We start from the raw sequence: 17,868 nt of genomic DNA, 5'->3' as shown, positions 1-17,868 counted from the left end.
ATGACCAACTAACTAACGTATAGCACAACTGGATACTGTGGAAAATGATCGACCTGGTCTGGTGGAATGTGTATATAAACGTGCACTCGTCGAGGATGGAGTCGCTGCGAGGGTACAGTAAGTAACTCTATCGTATCGATCTTCCGTCAACGGTCTCGATCCCAACTTGATCTACTCGCCCGCACCTCGATCGTGTCTGTCAGAATTCAGCCGTGATCTCGCGGGCAACGCAGATAGTCCCATTCCATCTCATTTACTACCTGGCAAGAAGGGCGTATATCTACACTTCTACTACAGCTCCTACAGTACGACTGTGCGACTCTCTACTATTGCACCACTGTTGAACGACACCGGCAGCTGGGCGAGTCCATTAACTAGCCGAGTCGTTCGTACTCACTCATTCCACAATGAGCACGTTCTCACTGTCTCGCCTGCTTGGAAGCCACTCGCCGCACTCACACTCACATTCGCACTTCCACCACCTACCACCACCGCCACCAAGCTACGACATGAGCCAAACGAGTCAAGTCCTCACGTTCCGGCCGTCGCCGAGCGACCCGAACGTGACATTGATAGAGCGCACGAATTACGATCCCAACTACCCGCAAGCGTACACGACCACGCCACTATTCTCCATTTCCAGCCAAAAATCGTCCAAAGAAGTCCACATCTACCGCATCGGCGCGGGTAACCACGCCATCCACCCTACACTGATCAGCTCCTCGAAGTACAGTTCCCTCAAGTCCGCCACGGAGATCTCCCTCGCGGCCGGCCAGTCCATCAAACTGACGTCCAGCGGCGCCGGGGACGGGTATAAATTCACGTGTCCCCCACTCGGGCGGATGAAGTGGAAGAGCAAGACGAGCGGGGCGCTGTTGCTGCAGGATGAGAATCGGATCCAGTTGGCCAGATACGAATCTCAGAGTGGGTTCAAGGGGGTGACGGCGGCCAAGTTTGAAATCCTCGTCCCGGCCGACGATTATCTGTTGGATGTCATTGTTGTGACGGGGATGGCGGCGGTGAAGATGCAGGGCAAGGATAAGACGGCGCTGGAGGTCGCGGCCGAGGTGGTCGGAGGGGTTGTTGGGTCGGGGTGAGTGAGCAGCATCAGGATCGGGATCAGGGCGATGGCGATGGCGACGGCGACGGCGACGGCGACGGTTTTGGTCTGTGTTGAGAGCGTCTCATGTGCCCCGTGCTTGTTTCAGGTCTCATTCGTCGCATTTGCGATTTCACAGGAATGCCAACCCCGATCCCAGCAGCTGATGCTTTCAGTTGCGATCGGTGAGGAAGGCGATTTGAGGAACCAAGGAAGGTGTACTGTATACTCCGTACTGTTATGACGTTGCGCCGCTTGCCGACCCATGTCCACATCGGAGAATTGTACGTTGGTTGACGGGTTATGTGTCCACCAAGCACGGCGGATGTCGTATGCTCGACGTGAATTTGGTTGCCGTTGGGCCTTCTTCTTGTTTGGTCAAGGGCCTAGGTACATACTAGGTACCTGTAGATTTGACACAGTTCCGCCGGATTACCCGCTGCGGCTGTTGAAAATGCCGAGGACAGCGTCGTGAGTATCTGTCGTGGAACCGAAGCTCTTTTTGATGCTTCCTGTATGTGATATCACGGACGTCCAGTGTTCGAGAGCTGGTGCATTCCCTCGAGGTATGTATTTAGCCGCGACATTCCCTGGATCCATATCAGTCTGGCCAGGGACGCGTCGAGTCCGCTCAAGCAGGACTTGTATATTCCCCGGTCTCTCCCACTGATTCCCAGATATCTGCAACTCTTACACTCAAAGTACAACTGGAAAACGGTGAGACAAACATGGCGCTCGGAGGATATTTCCTGCAAATGTCTCCGGCCGGGGTTAGCCGACTTGCAAATGTGTCCCGGTCGCCACGGTGGCTCTATCCCTGCAACCAAAGGATGATTCCAGAGGTGGATGAGAGGATATTTGCACGGTGGCGCGGCACGGACTCCAGGAAGGCTCTCACTCGATCCATCGCCCAATGCAGCAATCAATGTCATGTGCACGAACTGATGTTGTGGGCGCCATGCTTTCAAGTCTTTCGTAGAGTCTGTCCAGTCATCGACTCCCACGAAGACGTTAGTCTGAGCACCAGGTCCATGTTGCAGGACGACTTTAGGTACTTCGATGCATGTCAATCCGCAATATCAGGCTGAAAAAGAGAAGAGACACGAGTGTGACACTTGGTCGGCCCGATCAGAAGGCCTCCTGGGTCGATTTGCACGACGCCATGCATCGTGTCCGAGCCTGCAGTATGAGGCGTACCCGTAGACGCCCATCTGTACGGAGTACCGGATGGCCATTGCGCCCACAAGTCGCAGTTGAGAGAGCCATTGCGCAGCGACCACGGCGTTCATGTAGTCAGTGGCTGAACACGTGAATGTCGAGGCCAAGCTGTCAAGGCGTTTCGCTGCACGCTAATCTCAGATGAATGTACTCGGTATTGTCAGGCTTACATAGAACACAGTACTCGAACACTCGGATAATGTTGGCGGCCCTGCTCGACGAGATCCTGCCATCATGAGTCGACGTCGCCAAGGCGATGTCTTGATCTGCAACCTGTGCAGATGCGTTACCTGAATCTCAGAGTCACTGCGTACGAGCCATCAATACCACCACCACAGACAAGTCAGCCAGACCTTTCCGCTTTTGACGACGAACCTCGCGACACGGTACGTATGTACCACACAGAGTAAGCAATAACCGCTCCTGCTGAACCAAGATCCTGTGATTCACGGCTACGGTCACACGCAACATGACCCTCCGTCCGCCATGAAGCCAGCTCCGTGCCCTGCGCACATTTGCCGTCGAGACGAGAGCACCACGCGCGAGTCCTACAGACCTGCCTCTGACGCTCTTTTGCCGGCCGAAGGACGAGGCCTGAGCGGGCGAGTCTAGATGATAGTGCGAAGCCTTTCTCACCACTTCAAAGATACTGGATTCGATTCGATTCCAGCAACCACAACACAGCCGTCGAGAAAATTAGGGGATGCGCGCAAATAAAGGCATGCCCAAGGTTCTCGACAGGAAAACTAGGCAGGTAAACAGACTTCATCCAAACCAGTTTCGAGATCACGGCTTGATCTCGACGCACGCACAGTTCAGAGAATACGGGCTATTTTCTTGGTCTCGTCGTGTTGTCAGGTAACCCGAGGGCGGCGTGAAGAAGCACATCTATCGTATCGAACCGGAGTATCAACATGTCGAGGCGGGGTGGAAACTCGTTTCCGTGGCTGGAATTGACACGATCATAGATCACCGCGCAGTGCAGAATCAGATACAGGTGGTGGAAGTGGTTGCTCCTCCTCTGACGAGGATTCGTGGTAAGATGAGACCTTGCCATGAGAACGGTGCTGCTTGCACCTGCACTCGTGCTCGAACCAGGAAAGTAGAAAGTACTCCGTGCGGAGGACTGTGAAGAAAGCCGTTGCAGTCAATTATCTACCGCTACTTGCATGGTCGCAGTTGAACCAAGCATAAGGAAAGCGATAGGAATTTAAGAATAGGAACAAAGCTAGCGATCGGAATAGATTGATATTCTCGCACAGCCAATGCCCCTTCTTACCAGTGGCACTACCCATGGTGTGATCACATTCATACTCATGCTCGTGCCCATGCTCGTACCCATCCTCATACTCATTACTCGCCGTATCCTGCAAACGCAACTCATCCGACGTATAGTCTCTGGTCTCTGATCTCGCCCGTCGGCGTCGCCAGACACCCAACCAAAACCACCACCACCGACCGACATGAAAGATACTGTAGAAGAAACTCCCCGCTGTAATGCATTTGTCATCTCATCTCATCCCATCCCATCCCATACAACGCACTATGCTTGCTTGCTCTTTGTTTGTCCGCTTGTCCGCTCGTCCGTCGTCCCTTCACTCATCCGTCAATCGAAATACCTTCCAAGCGCCACGCCCCTCTCGCTGTAATGCCAACCCACTCCGTTCGTCTCGCGGTAGAAATCTCGTATTTCTTGTTTTTTTAGCGTCGAACGCAATGCAACGACTCTCCTTTAGAGTAAATTGAACTCCGTAGCAGAGTTGGCCTTAGTGCCAGCGGCCTGCTCCCGCGTCTCACGCAGGGCAGCCAAGGGTCGGGGCTTGGGAAGCGTCGCCAGCGCGGCCGCGGGTGTCTGAAGGGTCTGCTGCCTGGGCAAGTAATACACGGCGAGGAAGGGAGCCAGGGCCGTGGCCGTCGTGGCGACGAAGGTGCCGATCGTGAAGTGCGACATTGTGGAATGTGGCTTCGACGTGGGTTGCAATAAACGTGTGCTGTTTGTGGTGCGTGTGGTGGATGTCTAATATCTATCGCTTGGGTTGCAATTCGATTCGACCGACTCGATCCGACTGGAGTTGTGTTGTGTCGAGTTGGACTGACTTGAGGTGCGATTCGTGAACGTGAACGAGAGACTCGAGTGAATTTCTATGCTCTATGCTGAACGCTCTATGCGCTATGCGAAAGGCAAAGAAAAGAACGTAAATGTAAGGGTGAGGTTCGGTTTGGCAAGCGAGTGTGAAATAAATACGCAGAAAGTATGCAGTGTCGCAGCAGTGAGAGTGATGGTGACAGTGGCGGTAAAAAAAAAAAGGAGGATAATGAAAATCACGCATGCGCGATGTAGAAAATTTGTGGCATCTCTCGCGAATCTCCAAGCTCATGCCACGGTGGCGGGATCTGTACAGTCAGTTACAGTTGCTGCAAGGGGGAATCAGGGGGCGAGACGCGCTCTGGCTGGCCGGTGGAACAATCAGGGGCAACCAGGGCAGTGGGCAGTGGGCAAGTGATTGGGGGATAAATTTGGGGAAGGCCAGGCACCTACGAGTACTAGGGAAGGGATACTGTATTAGGCAGCCCGTAGAGTACCCGTCGGCGACGTCTAGCCGGGCCTATGACTGCGAGCACTCTATCCGGAGAACGGCACAAAGTACGGAGTACGGAGTACATATTTGCGAATTAGGCACTGGAGATTGTTCGCTCGGCGAGGCTGTGAATCTTACTATATACAATACAGTCCTCCGTACGAGCACGTGGTACCGCATCGCCCGTCAGCAGGGCTTTGGTTGCTATTGCGCACGTCCATGTGTAGCAAGCGTGATTATCTATCTCAGGCTTACGGAGTACAGTACCACGGAGTAGGAATACCGAGTATTGCGACGGGATCAAGGCACACCATCCAGCCAAGATCATCCCTTCTACTCCATAAGAAGTTCTGGGTCCGTACTCGTACTCTTTCCCACTACTTTACCTTTCCCTGCTCCCATTTATCCTTCTCCGCTACCAAATCGGCCAATTTCTTCTCCAGCTCTCGGATTTTATCCAGCTTGTTTTGCCGGTGTTTCCGCGAGTTCATTGTATTGCGAATCCGTTGCGCGCCTTTTTTGTCTGCCATATCGACGAAATGGATCTGTGGTCCGTATCTTGAATGCCCATTCTTGGTTTTCGAAACGCCGCCGCCGCCGCCCAGTGTGGCAGGCGTGCTCGCCGTCGACGCAGGTGGTGTGATAGATTTGAAGGGGTCAGGGTCGAGGTCGGCTTTCTGGAGAGAACATAATGTTGCCGTTGTTGTCGTCGCTGCCGTTGCTGTTGATGCCGGGCTAGCCGCCATCTCGCGCTTTCCTGTTTCGATGGCCGTGACGGAAGCAGGCATACCCCCACAGGACGCTTGGAATGTCGGCCCCGACGGGCACGGGAGGTCTCCCGGGAAAGACACAGCAAAAGGGTTGGCGAAGAAGCTTTCGGCAAACGAAAAGCTCATGCCGTGTGAGTCTTCCCCTGGGTCCTCCCGGGCAGAAAAAGACTGCGTTCCCTGCTGGAACATGTCTGTTTCCTCCCTAGGGATATGCTGCGTGGCCACTTGTAGCGCCTGGACTGTGTCTTCGTCGTAGACATTGCTACTGAGATCCTCAAAGGGATCGAAATCACAGGCCCCTATCAAGGACGCATGATGCTGATAGTCCCCGACGGGATGACTGGAGATGTCGTTGTTGTTGCTGTGTAATGATTGAACGTGTCGCTGGCCATGGCATTGACGGTTGACATGGACCAGAGGATAAGACCGAGGATAATGACTTTGCAAGACCGGATATGCCCACACGGGCCACAGGAGATCCTTATGGCGGGTAGAGGGCAGTGAGCTCTCGAACAGGCCGGACGAAGACGGTGACAGCCATTGTTGACTATTTTCCAAGTTGACGTCCGCTCAGGACGGGGTGGTGATCTGGGTGCCTTGCTTGCTTTGCCTGGTCCGCAAGGCGGGATGCGAGAGGTATGAAGAGAGGGAGGAAGGAAAGGGGAAGTGGGAGGGGGAGGGGTCGAGCATTGAAAAGGCGATTGAGCTGCTCGTCGTCCGGGGCGGATCGAATGCATTGCGCTATGCCATATTGCGTAACTGGGACTTAGACCGAATGTAACCGATGTCAGACAGTCAGACTTCAATGAGGTGGAGGTGTGCCTATCGAGGGCAGCGACGGCAGCGTGGGCAGCGAGGGGTGGTCCAATCGTGCTATATCTGGTGTCAGACAGAATGCTGCTTCCCGTCGGCGGATGAGTCACAGCCCGTGCGGGCTCAGAACGACCAACTGGCCACGACTGGGGTCGATAATGCCGCAATGTCATGCTTCTGAGCTGCGAGCATTGTTCTAGAACCGGCACGACGTGCTCGATGAGAATGGACGAGTATGTACGGAGTACCACTCCACCGTCGTCTGAACATGGCGTTCACAATCTCCTTACTCCGTACGTACTGTATACACAGCACTCCCACATACCGCAACCGTCTCAATCCGCGGCTCAACCACCCTTCCTTATTCTTCCATATTCCCAAACCATACACCCTTCAACCATACACCCTCAAGGACCTCGACACGGACATCAGGAAGCTGGCTCATGGTCAACGTGCCCATCATGCAGGAAGGATTCAAAAGGAAGGACAGTCCTTCACATCCGCTGTTGAAAAGTTCCCCGTGAACAAACCAGCAGCGATGATGACGACCATTTGATTTGTCCAGCCGACATCATTTGATTTTATTCCCGTGAAATCACTCTGTTTTGCCGATCTGAGCTCTGCGAGTTGTGTCACTTCTACTTTCTCTTCGTTCTTTACGTGACGAACTTTATTCGCCAAATGTCTGTTCCATGGTGTGGGAGGGATTGGTAGCGCAGGGAATAAACCCGGGATTCAGAAGAAGTGCAGTTGGCGGTGTTTCTCGTCATGAGGGATATTGGTCTTCTTGAATTCACGGCAACTACGCAGTACCAGGAGGTGTATATGGGTACGTGCCGTACACACGGAATAGCATATATAGTATGTCCCCTGCACATGAATTTGAGTCTATGTCCTGGCCGAGGTGTGTATTTTGATGCGTCCCTTTTCTAACCACGCTATGCAAGAAAGAGTGTCTATGTGGATCTATGTCAGGATGGAACGGCTCAACGTTCTCAAGCCAAGAGAGAGTACTCCATATTGTTGGTATATACTCGGCTGGTAGGTTCGGGCTCACGCGCCGCACGACATGTCAATCAACGGGTTGTAGTTCGAGTCGACGACGGCAAAGCTGGGCGAGGCGTTGAAGTCGTCGAGGTCGTAGAAGAAATAGTTCAAGCTGTTCAAGCTGGCGCACGAGACCTGCCACCAGTACGTCTGGAGGCTCTCGACCGAGGGCACCGCGTTGCCGACGGTGTCCCCGGAAATAGGCTGGCCTGTCTCGGTCGTCCAGACGTCCTTGCCCTGGGCGACTGCGCGGACCTTGGTGACTGCCGCCCAGTACGCATCGCTCGAGGCACCGTTGTCGATCCCGACACCTTCCCAGTACGGATATGCGTCGTTGCCGAGCCAGTCGACAGCCTCGATCACAGGGGTGTTGGCGCCGTCCACCCACGCGGTCCACGTGTCGACGTGTCCGACTGACTTGTCGCTGGCTCCGAGGCCCCAGAGCATGCCTCGGACGTCGTTGATCTGGGAAGCCAACGTGTTGGCGTCAGTGTCGCCGCGGTAGAGATCCTCCGAACCGACAGACACCGCCAAGATCCAGTCGTGGCCGTACTGTTGAATGGCTTCGAGGAGCGCTTGCTTCTCCGCCTCGTAGTGGTTGTTGTCTTCGGTCCAGACGCCGACCAGCAGCGTGGTTCCCGTGTTCAGGGCTGCGGGAACGGCGTTGGCCAGGGTGTTGCAGTCGCTCGAGGCGTACAGTCGAGCACTGTTGAAGTTGCCGGGAAAGCTGGCGATCTTGTTGAAGGCGAACTCCCAGTCGGATTGGCTTCGACAGGCTCCACTGGGCAGGTTGGCACCAATGTTGAAACCTCTGAAATAGGCGTCTGCCCCGGAGATCGTTGCAGCCGCAAGGGCAACCAGTTGACTTGACTTCATCTTGCTTTGGAGGTTTGGTAAAATATTCAATCTGCGAAAGGTCTGAAAGTAATCAATCAGATCGACCGGCCGGAAATGGTTGATTCAGAATGGTAACAAACGAATGACTGTGACAGGGAGCGTTTTCAAGCGAGTGACTGAGAGGAACTGCTCTCAAAGGAATGACTTTGCGTTGCTCAAAGGACTGGCATGGACAATGTAAGTATATAGCTCGAAGACAGCTTCCAACCTCCCCAGCAGTCAAGGCTGGTCCCTGCTCCTCCGTGATGATGGACAGAACATACCCAAGCGGCATTCGTCTTGTGGAGCAAAGCAAGCCCGGTCAGGCCCTGTGCAAGCCCAAAGCATAAAAAGGGGCGCCACCCGATCGCCTGGCGCGCCTGGAAAGCCCATCCGTGACCCAGAAGCCCATGATTCCGTCGAAGATCAGCGCCCCTTGTTTGCGGCTGTGCCTGAGTTAGCGGGACTTGCGAGATTGGGCGGATCGCGGCCTCGGCGAATGATCGTGTTCAGCTTTTCCAGCATGGACTGCGAGGTCAGAGACATTTATTTCCGAGGTGGCCGAGATGCTCAGAGCCTGAGACAAGGCCACATGGAGATGCATGCTGAAGCTCGTCGACAGGGAAGATGATGAGCTGGATAGTGATAAAACTAATGTGGTTAGTTAGGCGGCTTGATCGTCGGCGCGTGTCATGCATCTTGTCGGCTGGGCAGGCGAGACCCCGGACGCGAGCCTTTCGCGCCTGTGAGGAGTCAATCACGGTGCCTAGCGCTTAATTAATTAGGGAGCCTCGGGAGCCTCGGGAGCCTTCTGTCGCGAGGCCAAGCCCAAGCCCTATGCGGCGGATTTGGCGGCGAGGCTCTGACATGAGTCGTAACAGACTCCTGACTGGCCTTTGTGCGGAAAACATGAGCAACGAGACGCGCGATCAAGGCTAAAAGTGCTCTTGGCTTGAACTCAGCGAGCCAGGTAATGTAGGAGCACACACAACGGCTTCTGCGTACTGTGTACACCGAGCACTGTGTTGGCAAACGGCGGCGACGAGTCTCTCAGAATGACACTGAGCCCGTACGAGTATCGGCATGCTGGATCGTGCTGATCGAGACGCTCACGACGCTCAACTGCACGCCATCAACTTCCGATGGCCATCCGCTTGAGAAGGATTGTCCTCCTCTCCACCGCCGCATGCACGCTGTTGTTCCTCTTCTGGCGTCTGCAGGAACGATTCGTAGACACAACCCGCGAAAGTGTGACGGAAGACACCCGCAGTAGTAGCTACCGTAGCCGATACGGCGTCGGACCAGGCCACCTCCTCAACCCAGTGTCCAGCTATATCCCTCTGCCGACGACCGCGCAGGTCTTGCCCCGGATCCAGCATGACTTCAAGGCAGCAGGAGTTGGCCGTGCGGCGGGCGGCAAAACTCGACTCGCGCGTCTCGAAATCATTAAGGAGGCCATGGTACATTCGTGGCGCGGCTATCGCGAGAACGCCTGGCTACAGGACGAGCTCGCTCCTGTCACGGGCGGATCTCGCAAGACTCTAGGCGGCTGGGCCGTCACGCTCGTGGACGCGCTCGACACGCTCTGGCTGATGGGCATGACGGCCGAGTTTGACGAGGCGGTCGCCGCCGTGGCGGACATTGACTTCACCACCGCCACGCAACTGCCGATTAACGTGTTTGAGACGACCATCCGATACCTCGGCGGCCTGATTGGGGCGTATGATGTGAGCGGAGGCAGGTATCCGATCTTGCTTGACAAGGCGAGGGAATTAGGGGACATGCTGTACGAGGCCTTCGACACGCAGAATCACATGCCCGTCACGAAATGGTCGAAGATTGGCCCCGGCATTGAGGCGCCAAATGCTCAGACGCTGATTGCAGAGCTGGGCACGCTCAGTCTCGAGTTCACGAGGCTCACGCAGTTGACAGGGGATCCAAGGTACTACGATGCCGTGCAGCGCGTGACCGACTGCTTGGAAAGCCAGCAGAATCAGACAAGATTTCCGGGGTTATTCCCCCATATCGTCAACGCCAGAGATTGCTATTTCTTTGATGGGGTATCCTTCTCCCTGGGCGGGTCTGCGGACTCGGTGTACGAATACTTCCCCAAGGAGTATCAGCTACTGGGTGGCGGTGCTGAACAGTATAGAACGCTTTACGAGATCGCCAAGGGCCCGATCAAAAGCTCCATCCTCTTCAGGCCCATGACTCCAACGAACGCGGACATTCTTCTAGCGGGCATGGTGAAGGCCTATAGACCTGGCCACACGAAGCTGATACCCCAGACGCAACATCTGGCATGTTTTGCAGGCGGCATGTTTGCATTGGCAGCAAGAATGTTCGACACGCCAGAGGACATGGACACGGCCAAGAAACTGGTCCGTGGCTGTATCTGGGCGTATAACCAGACCGCGACCGGCATCATGCCCGAGATGTTGCATGCCGTTCCTTGCTCTGAGGAGCACCCCGAATGCCCTTGGGACCAACAACGTTGGGCAGAGGCCATGTTTGAGCTCAACACGAAGGACGAATCGCCCGAGGATAAACTCCTGCCGGAAGATGTGCGTGTCCGTCAAAAATCCCACCGCCTGCGGTTCTCAAAGGGCATTTCCGCCATCGCAGATCGTCAATACGCTCTGCGTCCAGAAGCCCTGGAGTCCATCTTCGTGCTCTACCGTATCACGGGTGATGAGTCGTTGCGCGACGATGCGTGGCGCATGTTCGAGGCAATCATGAAGCAGACCAGAACGGCATATGGATTCTCGAGTATCGAAGATATCACCGTGTCGGAGTCCAAAAAGACCGACCGAATGGAGAGTTTCTGGATGGCAGAGACCTTGAAGTACATGTGGTTGCTGTTCGAGGACCCAACCGTCGTGAGCCTGGATGAATTTGTGTTCAATACTGAGGCACATCCATTCCGACTGGAAACAGCGAGATAGCGTTCCATATAGACGTCGTCCTGATGGTAGTCAAGGCTTGCGCAGAATACGCCGCAGAACCAGGTGAGGTTCTGAATGCACGGATCAGAAGATCTTGCCCAGCACTTGCCGGACGTCGTCGCTAATCTTGTCGTCTCCGCCTGTTTGATCTTTCCTCTTGTTCCCCAGGACTTCATTCTGTCGCCACGTTCTCTTGGGGTCCCCGGGTCCGTCGCCCTCTTGCTCAGCATTTCCCGCCGGCTGTGGTGACTTCTTCTTTTGTTCTCTCTTCCTCTTCATCCCCTCCCGTCTCCGGCCCTCCTCGACGCCCTCCACGAACATCCTCGTCTCCCTCGCGATGGTTCTCCTCTCTTCGTCCCTCCGGCCTTCCATCTCCCGCTTCTCCTCCCTTACGCCGGCCATCAACTCCTCCCACCTCATCCCCCTTAGGTACTTCATATTCCACACATCATCTCGATAATACCCTCCCTTCTTGCCTCCTACAGTACTGGCGTTCAATGTCTCTGCACATCTCTTCGCCGTCTTTTTCGACGCAAATTCAATCCACCCCTCCGTATAGAGTTGGCGCGAGTTCTTGCCACCCGCAGAATGTGATTTGTTGGATTTTGACGCCGGAGAGAGGAAGATCCGCGCGATGGGCGAGAAGCCGCGCTGGTCGAGAAGGTTTCGCAGCGCCGAGGGCTTAAGATACGGAGGTAGGGACGAAAGATAGACGACACCCGGCGTGGGTTTCTTTTTGTCTTTGTCTTTGACTTTCTTCTTCTGCTTCTTTTCTTTCTGGCAGCTGATGGCAGGCTCGCTTTGCGGCTGGGTCAAGATCTGCTGGTCCTTCCCTTTGGTGTCCTCGTCCTCACCCGCTGAGTCAGTGTTCTCGTCTACCTCCCTCTGCTGCTGTGGCTCTGCGTGCGCATGAACAGCGCCGTGTTTCTCAAGTGTGGTGTTCGTCCGTCGCTCAGTTCTGGAATCAATCTCGTCCTCGTCGTCTTCGTCCTCTTGGTCTGTGTATTCGTGCTGGATCTTCCGCCGCTTACTTGTTCGTCTGGCTTTAGAGATCTCCGCGGCTTCTGAGTCATAGCCCGTGTCGCGGTCGGAGTCGTCCGACACGCCGGCGTCGAGGTATGTATTCCGCCTTTCTGCTGCCATTGTCACGGGAAAATGATTTCGTTGTTGGTCGTCAACCGAAGCGAAAGTGAACCCGAAGGAAATCTTTGGTGGGGGAACATCGGCAAATTGACCGACGACGCTATGGAGGCGGAATGGTCGACTGTAGCTTGTCTCCTCTACCTGGTACTGCGGAGTGTGTGGACCACGACTTGCTTTTGCGCCACTTCAGGGAGAGCTTGAGATTCTGGCTCTAGGGCACAATTCACGTCGAAGGAGGTACTGGATATATGTACCTATGCTCTCTGACGACCACGTGGTCACCAATAGAGTCAGGATCTCCTTCTAGCAAGAGTGTGAACTTATCCCCCGGAACTCAACGATCCAGCCCAGTGGAATTTCTACCCGACGACCAGCTAATTGTAGATGTCAAAACACAGAGGAGCATATTGAACATGTGCGACCATTGACCGAGTTACAACCTAGAAAGAACAGCCCAACCACTGATAGTCGTCAACTGCGATCAGAGGTAGAGGTCGCACGGATCCCACGCTGCGGGTGTCGATTAGACCGCCTCGTCCACGCTCTGCGTTGACTCCTGCTCGGTCGATTCATCTATGCTCATGACCTTGATCATCCCAGCCAGATCAGCCGCGTTATTCCCATCGAGAGCGCTATGGCTGTCAGTAGGCGCTAAAGTCTTACACCTTTCCAGCAACGATTCTATTGATTCCTTGACCTGTGCGCAACCCCATCGGCGCCCTGGATCCCTCTCGATCATCCCTGATATACATTGGATGACCGAGTGGCCAACACCAGCTTCGTGTCCCTCCTGTCCGATCTTCTCAGCCAACTGAGGCGGAACTTTCCCTTTCTGGACATCTCGTAAAACGTGCATCCGCTCGGTGCTGGTGGAACATGGCCACAGTAGCTCGACAAGAATGACACCAAGTGCAAAAACGTCCAATTTCTCGTCAGCGTGATTGCCTCTGAGGGCCTTCGCTGAAGGTGGCCTGTAGTATTCCGTCCCAACAGGCTTAGCGGCGCTCTTTGGCTGATTGCCATCATCGTTTCTCGCCAGCTCAGCGACGAGACCGAAATCACCAATACGTGGGTTGACGAAGTACGGACTGGAGGTTTGGCATCCAACACATGATCCCACGTCATGATAGCCGTCAGGGACAAGACCTGTCGCCGAAAGATCCAAGGTTGAAATGAAGATGTTTGAAGGCTTGATGTCGCGATGAATTAGTCCCCTCGCGTGGATGTATTGCAAGCCACATAGAATGCCCATCAGTAGGCGAAGCGCTGGTATCAGGTGGAAACAGTGTCTCCTTGCCGGCACGCTGAGCGCACTTCTGCTGTTCGCTTGTAACGGTGCTAGATATTGTGCCAATGTGGTCGGATACACTGACATTTGGACATGCAGCACATACACCGTATCGTCCATGACCGAGTCGCGGGAGAGACTGGGTCGAGCATTGCCATCCGTGAATATCTCCGAGGCTCGTGCAGAGGAGGGTTCTGGATCGGTCTCACCTCCAGACCACAGCGGCGCGGCGGCGTCGCCCTCCACTTCGCGGACAGGCATACTTGACCGACTGTCGGAGCCGAAGATGATGCCGTCGCTGTGATCGGGAGTCGGAGAACGCGTGCGAACGGCCCTGGGTGGTGAGTGTATTGCACGATCAGCTATGAGTCTCCTGCCTTCTACTGCAATGTTCCGGTATCTTCGCTGATAAACGGCGTCAGGCGTGTGCTTTGGCTCCTCGATCCACGTGGCATGATAACGGACTACATTGTTGTGTTCGAGCTGAGCCAATGCTTGAACTTCCCTGAGCACGTTCTCCAGCTCTTGATGCCCAGACTCCCGATATCGCTGCGATAATCGAGGGCTTAGGGGGATCTTCTTAACGGCATACTCCTTCTTGTCAAAAATGTTGTAAGCGTGATACACTCGGCCGAAGCCTCCTTTTCCAAGTAACCGAAGTTGTTGAAAACTCGACTCATAGTGACTGCGACGCGCTTCAGGGGCTGAGAAGATCAGGTCCGAGAACGGTGTGGACGAATGATTCTGGCCTGGATGTGAAAAGAGGTTTCCGAACTTCTGTTGACGGGACTGTGGGGCAAGACCCTGTCTCTGGCTGCCTACCGAGGCGACGGCAAGATGTTGTCCAGGTGGTGGAAGTTGTGAGCGAGCTTGCCCCGGTAGGAAATTATGATCATTGACCTTGGCCAACGCGAGACTCTCGATACCTGCTAAGTAGGCTGCTCGTGCTTGCGGATTGCTATCTTCTGCATTGTTTGCTGGGAGAATGCCAGTAAGTGCCAGTGACTGACGGACCTGTTGATACACGCTTTCTGCCAACGACTGGACTTCAGGTGAGGTTCTGTCGAAATTGGACCCTGGAACCGCTTCATTCAAGTAGTCGCTGGCTCTATTCCTCGCAAAGTCCTCGAGCAGGGCACTAAGCAAATTGGTTCGGTGCCGGTCGACGTTAGAGACCGCTGTTGCATCGGCGTCATCCCCTAGGGACACACTTCCATGGCTGGGCAGTGACTCTGTGGTAAGGGTCTGTGTCTCGCCTTCGTTCCCATCGTCTGTTTGTAGAGTGTGCAGCTCTTCTTCCTCAGACTCATTGCCGTCTCCGCTAGAGCTAGAGCTTCCGTCGGTCGGGCGGCGGAAGAAGCCAGAACCCATCATGCAATGCTGGAGAAGGCGTAATGGTGTTAAGGGATGGCAGAAGTAACAACCATAGCAGCTAGGACGACCACGTTCGAAAAACTGTTCTTGGAGTACTGCGACTCCCCCTTGGAATAGCACCCACGCGGTTGCAACGAAGCACCTCTCACCTTACCGCGTAATGCCGATGCTTTCACTCAACCTCAAACATCGGCCAGGTTGCCTTACAGCGATGCATGATCTTGGCAAAAGGTGCCACGCGATTCGAGCCCCTTCCAACTTTAGGCCAGCTCCAAGGGCGTGCTTTACAACGTCAATACAAAGACTTCGGATTGGGGCCACCAGCGTCAACAGCCTGTCGGTGCCTGGAGTCGAACGGCCTGCTCTTTAGACAGTGGAAGACACGAGGACAGCTTCATCTTGACTCATTTGACCGGCAATACGAAATTTACTTGGGAGTGGCCGACTTGTCGCCGAGATTCGAACCATGACGTCATACAAGCAACAGAGTAGCGGAGTGGTGAGTGGGTAGTGAGTAGGTAGTGAGAGATGGGTGGAAGCTACAGCGGTACAACATGTGCTGGAAGTCGTGCAGGAATGTTATTGTATTGGTAGCCACCGTAGGAGTGCTAGGGAAGCTGCTGGAGGTCTAGTCGACGATCAGAGTGGTGGCTCACGTTGTGCAGAGACTGATGATATATTCAGTTGTCTGCTCATTAGGACAACCTTGGGTGTCGCTCACTACAAGAGACAGAGTACTGTCGACGAACGTTACAGGCGCCAGTGATGGCTTCATGGCCATCCATGATCGTCAACACCCGAACAGCAATCGGGCACCTAATGCTGGTGACCGTGCCTCACAAGCTGCTCCAGTTGCATAGATGCGTCACCTCATTCGTCGTCATTGACATCCAAGTCCTCAAAGTCATCCAGCAGCTCGTCCATATTGATCTTAGGCACTTCATCATCGGTCTGCGCCGTCGTCACGCTCATCTCGTCAGCATCCTTCTTCCTCTGCTGCTTGGCCTTGTACAATGCTAGTGTCTGTCGAAGTTCCGCATCTTCTTCCACATCCCTTAGGAACATTTCGTAGTCCGCATCCATCCTCTCTTGATCGGCCTTCTTCGGTAGGAGTTCGCCCTCGTCCTTTGCCATCCTCTTGAGTCGCCAACTTCGAGACTTCGGCTTCTTCTTCCGGGCGTAGAACTTCTTGACTAATAACACATCTGGGATCGCAGACGAATAGTTGTTGCTCTGCTCCAGCTCTTCGAACTGTGGGTTGTTGAAGTTGGTCCCGGTCAAATGATAGCCAAGTACCGAATCTCCAGCGTGCAATACTCCACCGAGGTGCGTTCTGACATAGTAGGTCTTGTCATTCACACCCAAGTCTGAAGCACGTGCAACTGTGGCCTCGGCTCCGAAGAACCGACCATTCTGCTGACCGGTCGGCTCAATGTCGAGAACAACAAATTCCACCAATTCCCCAACATCCGCTAGATTTTTAAAGGGTGCCCGCCAGTAAGTCGAGCTCGGTAGATCGGTTGTTTGCAATGTAGTGGGATCGAGCAGGTTGATTGATGTACCCACTCTGTAGCAGAGCGTTAGTGGGGCAATATTGCCTATGGACTTGGCCATTTTGATGGGTAGAGCAACCAGGTCGTCTTTGCAGATCGGTAGTAGCTCGCAAGAGAAAGTGAACTTGTATGACTTTGTCGAGGTGTGGACATCCATTGATATCAGCTCCTGGGACTTCTTGACTCTGACAGGAGCGACGGAGGTGAGGAAGTCAACAAACTTCTCAGCCTGATTGCGCTGAGCAAAATAGAAATCGAGTCCATCTTTGACCTCTTTTATGTTAATGGTGTCCTTGTGTGCTTGGTGCTTCAAGACGAGCTGTTCGAGATACAGGAATGTGCGTTTGTGCGGCACCTTCTGCCGAACTTGTACTGAGGCCCGCCAGGTATTGGGTGTGTATGACTTTGCGCATTCTGGGCACTGCTGGAAAGCGACCACATATTCAACTTCAAAAGTCTGCTGCAGGATCGTACCCTCGTAGGCTTCTTGCTGTACGGTGATTTTGACTTTGATCCGTCTCGAATGGGGTTCCGTCCACAGAAAGCTGGCGTCGATTATCCTGACTTTGTTGAGGCCTCTGAGTTTCTTGAGGCACAGCGAGAGCAGTTCACGACTTTCAGGCGCTGCTGATACCCACTGTGAGGGCGGGTTTAACCACCGCTCGCAATCTCTGCAAGTGTGAAGAACCCCTTCCCGCTGAATCCCTTCCGATACATCGTGCGTTAGCTTGATGCAGTCATAACATAGAGCGCCTGCCGAGGCGGTTCCATCTATGGGCACGCCACAGTTGCAGCACAGAATCGTCGCTGCCTGTGGCGCATGCCTTGAAGGGAGAGCGACTGATGCGTCCAAGTCCATCGACATGGCGAAGCGGGATGGATATAGGTCTTATCCTAGACTTAGAAACAAGGATATTTTTCTAAAACAAAAACAGCTTCGAGGACACCGCCGCAGAAGGGAGGTCTAGCAGAGGTGGAAGGTTCTAAAGATTTTAGAAAAAGTGCCCGTTGTATTACTCAGAATATCCAAATTCGCCTCCCGCACAGACGAAGCACGTGACAAAGACTGCCGAGTGATTTGTCGGTTCACCTTCCCTTGCTGGAATGCCAGAAAACATCCGAGGCTACTCCGTACTTCGTATTCGTTCTAAATAGCCAAATAG

At 54.2% G+C, this 17,868-nt stretch overlaps 7 protein-coding genes across 7 annotated transcripts; 2 read left to right on the top strand and 5 right to left on the bottom strand.

The window, feature by feature from the left end:
* Nucleotides 1-509: 509 nt before the first annotated feature.
* G647_07217 (uncharacterized protein) lies at nucleotides 510-1,097 on the top strand (the record flags this gene model as incomplete). The annotated part of the gene is made up of 1 exon (XM_008731533.1): nucleotides 510-1,097. The coding sequence occupies one exon, from the start codon at nucleotides 510-512 to the stop codon at nucleotides 1,095-1,097; it is 588 nt and encodes a 195-aa protein (XP_008729755.1).
* A 4,176-nt stretch (nucleotides 1,098-5,273) lies between these two features.
* G647_07216 (uncharacterized protein) lies at nucleotides 5,274-5,642 on the bottom strand (the record flags this gene model as incomplete). Its single annotated transcript, XM_008731532.1, has 1 exon — nucleotides 5,274-5,642. The coding sequence occupies one exon, from the start codon at nucleotides 5,640-5,642 to the stop codon at nucleotides 5,274-5,276; it is 369 nt and encodes a 122-aa protein (XP_008729754.1).
* A 1,890-nt stretch (nucleotides 5,643-7,532) lies between these two features.
* On the bottom strand, nucleotides 7,533-8,402 carry G647_07215 (uncharacterized protein; the record flags this gene model as incomplete). Its single annotated transcript, XM_008731531.1, has 1 exon — nucleotides 7,533-8,402. The coding sequence occupies one exon, from the start codon at nucleotides 8,400-8,402 to the stop codon at nucleotides 7,533-7,535; it is 870 nt and encodes a 289-aa protein (XP_008729753.1).
* A 1,142-nt stretch (nucleotides 8,403-9,544) lies between these two features.
* Nucleotides 9,545-11,347, top strand: G647_07214 (uncharacterized protein; the record flags this gene model as incomplete). Its single annotated transcript, XM_008731530.1, has 1 exon — nucleotides 9,545-11,347. One exon carries the CDS (start codon nucleotides 9,545-9,547, stop codon nucleotides 11,345-11,347), a length of 1,803 nt encoding a protein of 600 aa, XP_008729752.1.
* Nucleotides 11,348-11,431: 84 nt separating this feature from the next.
* G647_07213 (uncharacterized protein) lies at nucleotides 11,432-12,490 on the bottom strand (the record flags this gene model as incomplete). Its single annotated transcript, XM_008731529.1, has 1 exon — nucleotides 11,432-12,490. The coding sequence occupies one exon, from the start codon at nucleotides 12,488-12,490 to the stop codon at nucleotides 11,432-11,434; it is 1,059 nt and encodes a 352-aa protein (XP_008729751.1).
* Nucleotides 12,491-13,013: 523 nt separating this feature from the next.
* G647_07212 (uncharacterized protein) lies at nucleotides 13,014-15,149 on the bottom strand (the record flags this gene model as incomplete). Its single annotated transcript, XM_008731528.1, has 1 exon — nucleotides 13,014-15,149. The coding sequence occupies one exon, from the start codon at nucleotides 15,147-15,149 to the stop codon at nucleotides 13,014-13,016; it is 2,136 nt and encodes a 711-aa protein (XP_008729750.1).
* Nucleotides 15,150-16,022: 873 nt separating this feature from the next.
* G647_07211 (uncharacterized protein) lies at nucleotides 16,023-17,570 on the bottom strand (the record flags this gene model as incomplete). The annotated part of the gene is made up of 1 exon (XM_008731527.1): nucleotides 16,023-17,570. The coding sequence occupies one exon, from the start codon at nucleotides 17,568-17,570 to the stop codon at nucleotides 16,023-16,025; it is 1,548 nt and encodes a 515-aa protein (XP_008729749.1).
* Between the last annotated feature and the right edge of the window lie 298 nt (nucleotides 17,571-17,868).

Source organism: Cladophialophora carrionii (genome assembly GCF_000365165.1).
Source record: "Cladophialophora carrionii CBS 160.54 unplaced genomic scaffold supercont1.6, whole genome shotgun sequence".
Taxonomy (NCBI): Eukaryota; Fungi; Ascomycota; class Eurotiomycetes; order Chaetothyriales; family Herpotrichiellaceae; genus Cladophialophora; species Cladophialophora carrionii.
Note: the sequence above shows the minus strand (reverse complement) of the source record. Positions and strands in the feature narration are given on the sequence as shown.